This window comes from Bison bison, unplaced genomic scaffold (assembly GCF_000754665.1).
Source record: "Bison bison bison isolate TAMUID 2011002044 unplaced genomic scaffold, Bison_UMD1.0 scf7180017864508, whole genome shotgun sequence".
NCBI classification, from domain to species: domain Eukaryota; kingdom Metazoa; phylum Chordata; class Mammalia; order Artiodactyla; family Bovidae; genus Bison; species Bison bison.
In genome coordinates this window covers 4,976,630-4,989,358 of record NW_011495064.1, presented here as the reverse complement: position 1 = coordinate 4,989,358, position 12,729 = coordinate 4,976,630, and the positions used below count along the sequence as shown (strand labels likewise).

Below are 12,729 nucleotides of genomic sequence, written 5' to 3'. Positions count from 1 at the left end.
ATCTCCATCTTCTCGGGTAAGTTTTTGGAAACTTGTAAATGTTTCGGAATTTGTTGCTGAAGCAGTGGATTTTATTTTTTGATTCACCTAATCTGGAAATAATTCCTTTTAATTTGGCATGAACTGGTGTCTCAAGGAGAATGGGAGATGGAGCTCTCTTTGGTGGCAGCATGGACCATCAAAATTTGTCCTTTATCCCCAGCATTAGTAGTGGTTGGGGGTAATCAAACAAATGTGGAGCAATTTGGGATGATGTTGTTTAAAAGAGAAGTGATTTTAAACTTTTTTTTCCATTATTTCATTATATAATTGTGTTTGCTTAACCAAAAATTGTGTGCTGCCATCACTAGGACATTTCTATTAGTGTGTGTGTGTGTGTGTGTGTGTGTGTGTTAGTTGCTCAGTCATGTCCAACTCCTTGCAACCCCATGGACTGGGGTTAGTAACATGTCAAAGAAGAATTTCACATTAAAAAAAATTTTTACTGAAGTATAGTTGATTTACAATGTTGTGTTTAATTTCACTCTGTACAGCACAGTAACTCAGTTATACATACATATTTTGTTTTTCATATTCTTTTCCATTATGGCTTATCATAGGATATTGAATGTAGTTTACCCGTGGTATACAGAAGGACCTTGTTGTTTATTCAGATTTCTCATGTAATAATTGTAGGGTACAAACTGTGATGTAGAGCTTTTGAAGACAACAAGAGACCGTGAAGAACTCAAATGCATGCTGGAAAAATATGAGCGTCATTTGGCAGAAATTCAGGGTAATGTCAAGGTTCTCACGTCTGAGAGAGACAAGACCTTTCTTCTGTATGAGCAGGTAAACTTATTTATACGTAAACAAAATATGTAAATACTAGCATTCAGTTCTGCGTGCGTGTTTGTGCGTGCTCAGTCACTTCAATTGTGTCCAACTCTTTGTGACCCTGTTGACAGTAGCCCACTAGTCTCCTCTGTCCATGGGATTCTCCAGGCAAGAATACTGGAGTGGGTTGCTATTCCCTCTTCCAGGGGATCTTCCTGACCCAGGGATCGAACCCATGTCTCTTATGTCTCCTGCATTGGCAGGTGGGTTCTTTACCATTCATTCCACCTGGGAAGCCAGCATTTAATTCCTAGAGATGGGTAAATTCTTTAAGTTCTGTGAGAATACTTAAATCTATTAATCAAATTAACATTTGAGAATTACCTTTGTTCTTATGATGTTCTTAATGAAATATAAAGTATTTGTGTATGTGTACACACACATGTTATCCTCATATCCTAGGAAGATGATATACATGCATAGAAATAGCCTGATTTTTGGAATAAGAAATGAGAAAAGTAACTGGATACAGTGAGTTCACAGTGAAAAGATTTGGATTTGGAGGTTAAAAAATATTAACACATTGCTTGTGGTATATTGTCAATCACTTTAGGAATTGCCATAAAATTTGTTTAATTTCAGAGAGTAAAATCAATTTGTCATTTATCTGTATTTTTAGTTTATGATTGTACAACCCTTATTAAACAAATAGCTTCTTTACTCAATTAAACCCCATATGTCACCAACATAATTTTTTCAGAAATATCAAATTTTATTAAGAGTTGCAGCTACTAAGTATAAGGTTCTGGGCTTGTTACTCTAAAAGATAGAAAAAATAAGACACTGTTTCCTATGTTTACATTCTAGTTAGGAAGAGAAGTATATTGTGTTGTATCTATTTTTTGTTATTTTAGCATAAGTAGTCTAGAAGATATTATAAGAAATAGAAGAGATGGGTATTTTTTAGTTATGGCAATTAAGATCTTTGCTGGACTATACGGAGTTTAAGTCCTGAAGGAAAGATGGGTTTTCTCTTATCTTGAAAGGGGTAAGAAGGAACATTCAAACTAAAGCAATGACCTGAAACGAAGGGTAAAGGCAGGAAGAACAGTATGTGAATGAATCCATTTATGACTAGAACAAAAGGTACATGTCTGTGGAGTGAGGTGGGAGCCAAGGCTTGAGAGGTGGATTGGACTAGAGCAGAAGTTTAAAAAAAAAAAAAAAAGTTTTCAAACTTTTTCTGTGAAGGCCCAGGTAAAAAGCAGCTTGGGCCTTGCAGGCTATGTGACCTCTGACATAGCTGTTCAGCCCTATTGTTGTAGTGCAACAGCCCCAATAGATAACAAACAAGAGAACGAGTTTGTTCCTGTTATTTAGTCGCTCAGTTGTGTCCAGCATTTTGCAACCCCATGGACTGCAGCACGCCAGGCTCCCCTGTGCTTCACTGTCTCCCTGAGTCTGTTCAAACTCATGTCCATTGAATCAGTGATGCCATTCAACCATCTCATCTTCTGTTGTCCCCTTCTCCTCCTGCCTTCAATCTTTCCCAGCATCAGGGACTTTCCCAGTGAGTAGGCTCTTCACATCAGGGGGCCAAAGTATCGAAGCTTCAGCTGCAGCATCAGTCCTTCCAGTGAATATTCAGGGTTGATTTCCTTTAGGATTTGGCTGTGTTACAGTATAATTGATTTATAGAGACACAAGTACTTGAAATTCCATAGGGTGGTGGGTGTGGGAGCCAGGTTAGACTGGGGTAAGAGAGTGGGTGATAAGGAACAGGCAGGGTGTACAAACCATGGCACTTAAAAAACAAAACTGTCAAAGGAAAAAGAGACAAATGGTGATAAATGGGATAGTAGAATTAAGTGACAGTTTTTCAAGATATGGGAGCCATGTGCATGGTTGAAAAAGCAGAGAAAGAGCCAGTGGAGAGGGTGGTATTTAAAGTGAGACAAATAATTAAAATTGAATTAGGGGTATCTTAAAAGACACTTCAGGAAATGAGGTCCAGGAGTCTGGTCAAGGCTTACCTATAGAAATTGGGAAGTAATACATCTTCTTCTGAGACTTAGATACTAGCTGAATAGATAGTGAACAAAATCAAGGGGAAGGAAGATAAGGGACGGAAGTAGCAAAGTAGGGTATGAAATCACCTGGAGATATGAAACAGACTTGGAACCCAAGGATAGTTGTTGAACAAGTGTGTGAAGCATAGGTTGGGTTTTCAGTAAGGATCAGTGGGCCTTTCTGTCGGAGTGAAAGTAATCAAGACGTGGAAATGGCACGTACATTTTTGTAGAGAAATACTGGAACACTATGATAATATTTATTAAACCAGTGTTCTGCCTAAACTGTGCTGATTTCAGATTTATCACAAAATGGATGATATATATCGTAGGTACGTGAACTCCGGGAGTTGGTGATGGACAGGGAGGCCTGGCGTACTGCGATTCATGGGGTCGCAAAGAGTCAGACACGACTAAACGACTGAACTGAACTGAACTGAGCTTCTTAGTAAAACTCTCTCTTGCATTAACTGCCTCCAAATTAACTTGTTTTAATTTTTGGCAAAGATAGTGTAAACCAAACTTCTGATTGTAGATATTCATTTACATTTGGGGCATCATTTGAATTTATTTGTGTAAGTTCATTAACGAATTATATCATTATCCTGCTGCATGCACATTAACATAGGCTTGCGTTTTATCTGGTTGGATAGAAGATAGCTGTCTTTATTTCTGTCCTAAAGTTTGTTAAACAGAAGTCTATGTATGTATTTAAATAATAGGCACAGGAAGAAATTGCCCGACTTCGACGAGAAATGATGAAAAGCTGCAAGTCTCCTAAATCAACAACAGCACATGCTATCCTCCGGCGGGTGGAGACTGAGAGAGATGTGGCCTTCACTGACTTGCGAAGAATGACCACAGAACGAGATAGTCTGAGGGAGAGGCTAAAGGTTCGAAAGAATTTTATCTCTATGAGGATCTGTGAAATGCAAAACAGCAACATTAAGAGCACCTTTGTTTTGTTTTTGTTTTTTAAACAGATTGCCCAAGAGACAGCGTTTAATGAGAAGGCTCACTTGGAACAAAGGATAGAGGAGCTGGAGTGTACAGTTCATAACGTAAAGAAAAGTCACTTTTGCACTTTGGGCTATAAACTATCAATGGCTCCCCACTTTCCCCTTTTTCTGTGTTCAGAAAAGTTGGTTTTCTCAGATAGCATTTGCAGTCCTAAGATGTTTAAGGTGGTGTGTATACTGTAAATTGTCACTTTTTCATTATTTATTTTCTTCTAAAAAATGTGAGTAAAGTCTTTTTTGTGTTAGGTTGTGTATGCTTTTTGTGTATGTTCTTTAAAGAAAAACCATTAGGGATGCATTCTCAGTGATTTTTCATCTCCCTGTTTCATTAATGATAGTGTTGCCAGGGACAGAGAAACTGGCTTATTCTTCCTAAAGAGTAGCTGTGATAGAGAAAATTATAACAAAATGAAAACCAATGAGAAAAATATATTTAAACTGAATTTAATTATGAAGCATTACCTTGTTACTAGTTAAGGCTTTGAGATGCTATCCATATATATTGGAGATATTCTGACCATATAAACAGAATTAAGGGAATTCAGTTTTCCGTTACCAACTTTAATCGACTATATTTCTAAATTCATCTGTTTTATGTTATAATGAGTTTGTTTTTTTAAAAAAAGCAATTGACAGGAATAGACAGAAAAAAACAAGAGTTTTTTTCCCAGTCCCAGTTTGTATGTATAACTTGTTCGTATTGAGCAACAAGTAAGAAAGCTTCTTGCAAATAGGCTGTGTGTGCTATAGTCCAGCTGAAGCAGATGAAAATGTGCATCTGCTGCGCTAGGCTTCATGGATAAGCTGTGTGGTGGCTTGCCCAGGCTCCTACTCTACAGTACCTTGTCCATGAAGCTTCCCACAAGGTTCAAGTCTAAGCTGATCATCTCATATACCAGTTTGTACAAAGACAGAATGTCTCTCTTGAAAGATTACTGAGATGTTTTTAGTGATGGCAGTAACCTTGTCATTCTGCTTATATAGCTTGATGATGAACGTATGGAACAAATGTCAAATATGACTTTGATGAAGGAAACAATAACCACTGTGGAAAAAGAAATGAAATCACTAGCAAGAAAGGCGATGGATACTGAAAGTGAACTTGGCAGACAAAAAGCAGAGAATAATTCTTTGAGGTAAAGTCAATTGCCATTAAACCTATAGTTTACTATAAAGAGTAGCTCTGCTTTTTGAAGGATATTTTAGGGTGATAATTAAGTTATTTGTTGACTTTAACTTAAACAGTAGTGGACACCTCGGCACACATTAAATGATTTCCTAAAGGTCAGTCACAGACTGACAGACTGGGAATGCCACTCTTACAGGAATCAAACTTCTAGTAATTGTAATCTTGTATTTGCAGAAAGCTTCAGTATTTAGCTGAAATAGCTTTTACAAAGCCCTTCTGGGTAAAGAGCATATTTGACCTTGGCCTTTCACTGTTTAATGTACCTTATAACTTAAATTATGTCCTGGGATCTGAACAGTATAAGAAAATGCAAAGCACAGGTTTGACAGTAGCTTAGAAAAGGGGTGGTTTGACATACAATAAAAGCCATAGCAAAGAAATAAGAGCATGTAACGGAACTTCTGTTAACTGGATGCCACGTACTGTGTTTAGCTGTTCCTACATACTGCTCTGTAGCAGGAGAAATCCCAGTTAAAGCAACCCGCAGGCAGTGGTGTAGGGGAACAAGTTTCTAAAGACCTCCATGTTAGCAGTTTTACTTGCAATGTCTATTGATGTGAGAAACAGAAATTCTACACATTCACTCAGGTTGAATTTCAGTGTATCTATGAACATATGAAAAATAATAGTTCATTAGAGTGTGAAATACATTATTTAGTCTACAGATAATACTTGGTTCATATACAAATTCCCAAAGTAGCCTCTTTGGTCTTTCAAGGGTCTGTGGTACATACTGATGCATTGGAATCACTTGTCAGGACAGAGAATTACTCAAGTTCTTTCCCGTCATTTATTTATTTATTTTTAATTAATTAATGTATTTTAATTGGAGGCTAATTACTTTACAATACTGTAGTGGTTTTGCCATAAATTGACATGTATCAGCCATGGGTGTACATGTGTTCCCCGTCCTGAATCCCCCTCCCACCTCCCTCCCCATCCCATCCCTTAGGGTCATCCCAGTGCACCGGCCCTGAGCGCCCTGTCTCATGCATCAAACCTGGACTGGTGATCTGTTTCATGTATAGTAATACACATGTTTCAATGCTATTCTCTCAAATCATCCTACACTTGCCTTTTCCCTCAGAGTCCAAAACTCTGTTCTTTACATCTGTGTCTCTTTTTCTATCTTGCATACAGGGTCATCGTTACCATCTTTCTAAATTCGATATATATTTGAGATTGGTGTTTTTCTTTCTGACTTACTTTACTGTGTATCATAGGCTCCAGTTTCATTCACCTCATTAGAACTGATTAAAATGCATTCTTTTTAATGGCTGAGTAATATTCCATTGTATATCTGTATCACAGCTTTCTTATCCATTCGTCTGCTGATGGACATCTAGGTTGCTTCCATGTCCTGGCTATTGTAAACAGTGCTGTGATGAACATTGGGGTACACTTGTCTCTTTCAATTCTGGTTTCCTTGGTGTGTATGCCCAGCAGTGGGATTGCTGGGCCGTATGGCAGTTCTATTTCCAGTTTTTTAAGGAATCTCCATACTGTTCTCCATAGTGGCTGTACTAGTTTGCATTCACACCTACCATGTAAGAGGATTCCCTTTTTTCCACACCCTCTTCAGCATTTATTGCTTATAGACTTTTTGATAGCAGCCATTCTGACTGGTGTGAGATGGTACCTCACTGTGGTTTTGATTTGCATTTTTCTGATAATAAGTGATGTTGAGCATCTTTTCATGTGTTTGTTAGCCATCTGTATGTCTTCTTTGGAGAAATGTCTGTTTAGTTCTTTGGCCCATTTTTTGATTGGGTTGTTTATTTTTCTGGCGTTGAGTTGCATGAGCTGCTTGTGTATTTTTGAGATTAATTCTTTGTCAGTTGCTTCATTTGCTATTATTTTCTCCCATTGTGAAGGCTGTCTTTTCACCTTGCCCTTAATTTATTTTTTACTCTCTGCTTGAAAGGATATTGCAGGTTCAGGTAAAATAAAAATAATAATAAAATAAGAACAACAACAAAGAAAACCTTGAAAAATAGAGAAAAAGCTTCCAAGAAATTTAAATCACCCATGATTTCATAGCCCAGGGAAAATGCAGTAATATAGATTTGTTTTTATAGCCAGAAGTGTTATGTCTGTATGTAAGCTTTCTATGTAATTGATATCATCCTATATTAAGTTATATATTTGGTGGCCAATTTCACTTAATCCCTTACCATAAATATTTTCACATGTAGTTGGAAGTTCTTTGAAAGCATTTTGGTGGTTTATTAAAAATATTCTAAAAGATAAATATATAATAATTTTGAGGGTTTTGTGTACATTTATTTTCTTTTAGCAGTATTAGTAAAGTATAATTGACATACATATAATAAAAATTGCACATACTTAAAGTGTTCAGTCTGGTAAGTTTCGACATTTATTTGTACCTGTAAGGCCATCACCACACTCAAGATAGAGGCCCTGTCCATCACTTTCCAAAGTTTTCGTATGCCTGCCTATCCTCTTCCCCAGGCAACCACTGATTTGCTTTCTGTCACAGAGGTTTATTTGGATTTTCTAAAATGTTATTATATAAGTGAAATCATGCAGTGTATATTCTTTTATAGGGCTACTTTCACTCAGCATAATTGTTTTGAGATTTATCCATGTTGTCACATGTAATCAATAGTTTACTCCTTTTTATTGCTGAGTAGTATTCCACTGTATGGATATACCACATAAACATTTCCGTTGTTTCCAACTTGGAGCTATAATGAAAACCATTTATGAGCATACACATTTGAGTCTTTATATGGATGTGTGCTTTTACTTCCCTTGGGTAAATACCTGAGACTGGAGTGACTGAGTCATATGATGGAGGTATGTTTAACTTCTGTAAAAACCATTAAACTGTTTTCAAAGTGGTTGTACTGTTTTATTCTACATTTTCACCAGCAGTGTATGAGTGTGCCAGTTGTTACATGTCCTCATCAATACTTCATATACATTGTCTCTATAGTTTTAGCCCTCCTAATAGGTATGTACTGTGGTTTTGATTTGCCTTCTCTAATAACTAGTGATTTTGAGCATCTGTTCATGTCATTTTGTGTCATACATATATCTTCTTTAGTGTCTGTTCAAAACCTTTGCATACTTTTATTGAGTTATATGTACCAATAAGTTGTAAAAATCCTTTCTATATTCTGGATATAAATTCTTTGTCAGGTACAATATATGTTTGGCATATATTTTTTCCCAGTCTGTGGCTTGCCTTTTTATTTTCCTAAGTGTCTTTTAAAGAGAAAATATTTCTGATTAAGTGAAACTTACTGCTTTTAAAAAATTTATTTCCATCCCTTGTATTCTTTTAAAGAAATTATTGTCAAGCCTAAGGTGAGATTTTTCTCCTGGATTTTCTTCTAGCAGTTTTATAGTTTCAGTTCTTACATTTAAATCTATGATCCATTTCAAGTTAATTTTTGCATATAGTAGAAGGTGTAGTTCAAAGTTCACTTTTTTTGCATATGAATATCCAGTTGTTCCAGCACCATTTGTTGAAAAGCTTTCCTTTTTTTCACTAAATTGTTTTGCAGCTTTGTAGAATGTCAGTTGTCCATATATGTGAAGGTCTATTTTTTGATTATCTATTTTGTTTGGTGAATCTATTTATATGTCTTGATGCCAATATAACATTTCCGAATTACTTTTTTTAGTCCTCAAATTAGGTAGTGTTAGTCCTCTACTTTGTTCTTTCTTAAAGTTGTTTTGGATATTCTGGTTCCTTGCATTTTAATTTTAGAATCCGCTTCATAGTATAAACAGAAAAGCCTTGGGAATTTGGAATTGGTGAAAAATCCCTACTCATGAACACTCTCCCTTTCTTTTTATTTTTTATTTTTTGGCCATGCTTAGTAGCTCATGGGATCTTAGTTCCTGGACTAGGGATCGAACCTGGGCCACTACAATGAAAGCAGCAAGTCCTAACCACTGGACCATTACCAGGGAACTCCGGTCCATTTATTTAGATCTTCAATTTTCTCATAATGTTTTATAATTTTCAGTGTATAGATCTTGCATTATTTTTGTCAGTTTATCCTTAAATATTTTTTGCTTTTTGATACTGATGTAAATGGAATTTTAGAATTTTAATTTCTGATTGCTTATTGCTTATATACAAAAATACAAATTTTTAAAAATAAAACTTTGTATTATAGAACAGTTTTAGATTTACAGAAAATTTGTGAAGATAGTGCAGAGTTCCTACATACCTCACACCCAGTTTCCTCTGTTAATAACATTTTGCATTAGTATGGTTCATTTGTTAAAAGTAGCCGATCATTATTGATACACTCTAATAAACTGAAGTCTGTAATTTATTCAGATTTTCCTTAGTTTTTCCATAATGTCCTTTTTCTGATCCAGGAGCCCATGTAGGATACCATATTACATTTAGTTGTCTTGTCTCCTTAGGCTTCTCTTGGCTATAAAAGTCTCAGACTTTCCTTGTTTTTGATGACCTTGACAGTTTTGAGGAATACTGATCAGGTATTTTGTAGAATGTCTCTCAATTGGGGTTTGTCTGATGACTTTCTCGTGGTTAGACTGGGTTGTTTTTGAGAGAAAGGTCACAGCAGTAAGGTGCCATTTTCGAGTACACAGATATTCAGATGTCATGAGTACATCTTATCAATATGATTTATCACTGTTGATTTTGACTTCAGTTGCCTGCCTGAGGTAATACTTGCCTTTTCCAGAATGTCATATAATTGAAATCATATAGTACATAGCCTTTTCCCACTGGCTTCTTTCACTTAGTAATGTGCATTTAAGGTTCATCCGTTCATTTCTTCTCATTGAATAATATTCTGTCATATGTATGTACACAGTGTGTTTATCCATGCGCCTACTGAGTCATCTTGGTTGCTTCTAGTTTTTGGCAATTGTGAATGAAGCTGCTATACACTTTGATGTGCATGTTTTTGTGTGGACAGAAGTTTTTATTTTTTTATTTAAATTTTTATTTCAGCTTCTCACAGTTTGCAGGATCTTAGTTCCCCAACTAGGTGTTGAGCCTGTGCTTTCAGCAGTGAAAATGCAGAGTCCTAACCACTGGGCTGCCAGAGAATTCGCAGAACAGAATTTTTTAGATCAGTTCAGTAAATACCTAGGAACAGAATTGCTGAATCATATAGTAAAACTGCATTTAACTTTGTAAGAAACTACCAAATTCTCTTTCAAAGTGAGTATACCGTTTTGCATTTCCATCAAAAGGAATGAAGGAGACTTTCTGTCAGCATTTATTATTGTCAAATGTCTATATTTTAGGCATTAAAATAGGTGTGTAGTGATGTTTTGTCATAATTTGCAATTCTCTAATGACAAATAACGTGAAACCTCTTCTCATATTATTTGCCATCTGTGTATTTTTGGTGAGGTGTCTGTTTAGATCTTTAGCCCAATTTTTCAATTGTTTATCCATTTAGTGTTGAACTGTAAGATTTCTTTATATATTTTGGGTCATGTTTTTATCAGATAAAGTGAAAGAAAGTGAAAGTGTTAATTACTCAGTCGTGTCCAATTTTTGCGACTCCATGGACTGTAGCCTGCCAGGCTCCTCTGTCCATGGGATTTTCCAGGTACAAATACTGGAGTGGGTTGCCATTTCCTTCTCCAGGGAATCTTCACCACCCAGGGATTGAACCTGGGTCACCTGCGTTGCAGGCAGATTCTTTTTAGTTAATTGAGGAAAATAAGCCTGAAGAGGAGGATGTAGGGAAGCCTACGGTTGAGAAGAGAAACAGAAACGGAACAATGGAGACATTCAACACCTCTGGCGTCTGCAGCTGCAATAGACATGAACCAAAGTTCAACATTTAGAAGCATACCAGATGACCTTGGGCATGGTGGTTACTTCTTAGATATAATACTAAAGGCAAAATCCATGAAAGAAATAATTGACAAACTGTACTTCATTAAAATTGAAGACTTAAGGGGCTTGATTGAGCGGAACAGAGCCAGGCAGCAAAAGGAAGCATGTCAAAGACTCCGGGCAGTGGCCCAGATGATGGAGCCCACCACCCTTCTTCTACTGACAGTGCTTCATGTGAGGCCCTCGGCCCCCAACCAGCAGCAGCCGACAGAGGGCACGGACGGCATAGAACCCAAAGAGACAGCCCCATTGGAGGGAGACCAGCAGCAGGGGGGTGAGCGGATATCCCCACCCAGATTCTGACCCAGGTACTAAGGGCCTTTCCACCCCAGGCCACCCCAGCAGCCCACCACAGAAAGTGGGAATGACAAGACCAAGCCCAGCCAAGGCCCCACTGACAGCTCCTGACCTGAGCCCCAGAGCCCATGAAACTGCCCCTACTTCCAGTGGAGACAGAAGCAGTTCTTGGGACCCAGGCAGCCCACCACCCCAGAGACCTCAGCACCCATCAACAGTGGGGACCCGCCAGCCACCATACTAGAGTGATTCCAACTCAAAGGACACACAGAGTCACCATCTGGTATCTGCCAGTTTTTCCAACTGACCTGTATCCTACCCAGCACCTCCCTCTGCTCTTTCCCATAATTCATGACATCAAAACACTGGCTTTCCCCCCCTTTCCTTGAGACTCAGGAGGGCCAAAGCAACACCCTTTTGCTTTTTTTTTTCTCTCTCCCCTACCAAGGGTTGAAGGAAGGGATCCATCCTTATTGTTCAGAGGCACCAACTCCCTCCCCTAAATCAGGCTGAGAAGGAACCAGCCAGATCTTCCCTCCTCCTGGTTGTTTTTCTTTCCCACCCGTTTATTTTTTGTTTCCCTGCTCCCCCCTACCTCTGAAGCCCTGTTATGAACTGTCATGTGCCTCCTGAGCCTCCAGTAAAAACAAAAATGGGAAAAAAAATTGAAGGCTTAATATTCTGCTCAACACGATATCAAATATGTGAGAAGACAAGCCACAGACTGGAAGAAAATGTTTGCTAAAGACACCTCTAATAAAGAACTGTTATCCATAACTTAACTTTAAAAAGACAAGCAACTCAATTAAAAAATGGGCAGAAGAACTTAATGGATATTTTTCCAAAGAAGACATACAGATGGCTAACAGGCACTGAAAAAGTGTTCAACAATGTTAAACATCAGAGAAACGCATATTAGAACCACAAGGAGATACCGCCTCACACCTTTTAGAATGATTATCATCAGAAAGACCACAAATAACAAATGTTGGTCAGGATGTGGAGAAAAGGGAACCCTTGTATATTGCTGATGGGAATGGAAATTGATGTAGCCACTATGGAAAACAGTATGGAGGTTTCTCAAAAAATTAAAAATAGAACTACCATATGACCCAGCAATTCCACTCCTGGGTATCTATCTGAATAAAACAAAAATACTAATTTGAAAAGATACATGCAACCCAGTGTACATAGAATCATTATTTACAATGGCCAATATATGGAAACAACCTAAATGTTACTCATCAACAGACAAGTGAATGAAGAAGATGGGTGTATAAATATATGTGTATATACATATATATACACATACAATGTGTGTGTATATAGGAACTAAAAAGCCTCTTGATGAACGTGAAAGTGGAGAGTGAAAAAGTTGGCTTAAAGCTCAACATTCAGAAAATGAAGATCATGGCATCTGGTCCCATCACTTCATGGGAAATAGATGGGGAAACAGTGGAAACAGTGTCA

General features: G+C 37.4%; 1 protein-coding gene across 5 annotated transcripts in view; it reads left to right on the top strand.

Annotated features, from left to right (window-relative positions):
- TSGA10 (testis specific, 10) overlaps positions 1-12,729 on the top strand; it is a 93,602-nt gene that overhangs the window by 36,605 nt on the left and 44,268 nt on the right. For all 5 annotated transcript variants that reach the window (XM_010829621.1, XM_010829624.1, XM_010829622.1 and 2 more), the window contains 5 exons: positions 1-16; positions 676-831; positions 3,608-3,778; positions 3,869-3,946; positions 4,889-5,040. In XM_010829621.1, the coding sequence (XP_010827923.1) occupies positions 1-16; positions 676-831; positions 3,608-3,778; positions 3,869-3,946; positions 4,889-5,040 (573 nt within the window). The remainder of the gene's footprint in view (positions 17-675; positions 832-3,607; positions 3,779-3,868; positions 3,947-4,888; positions 5,041-12,729) is intronic.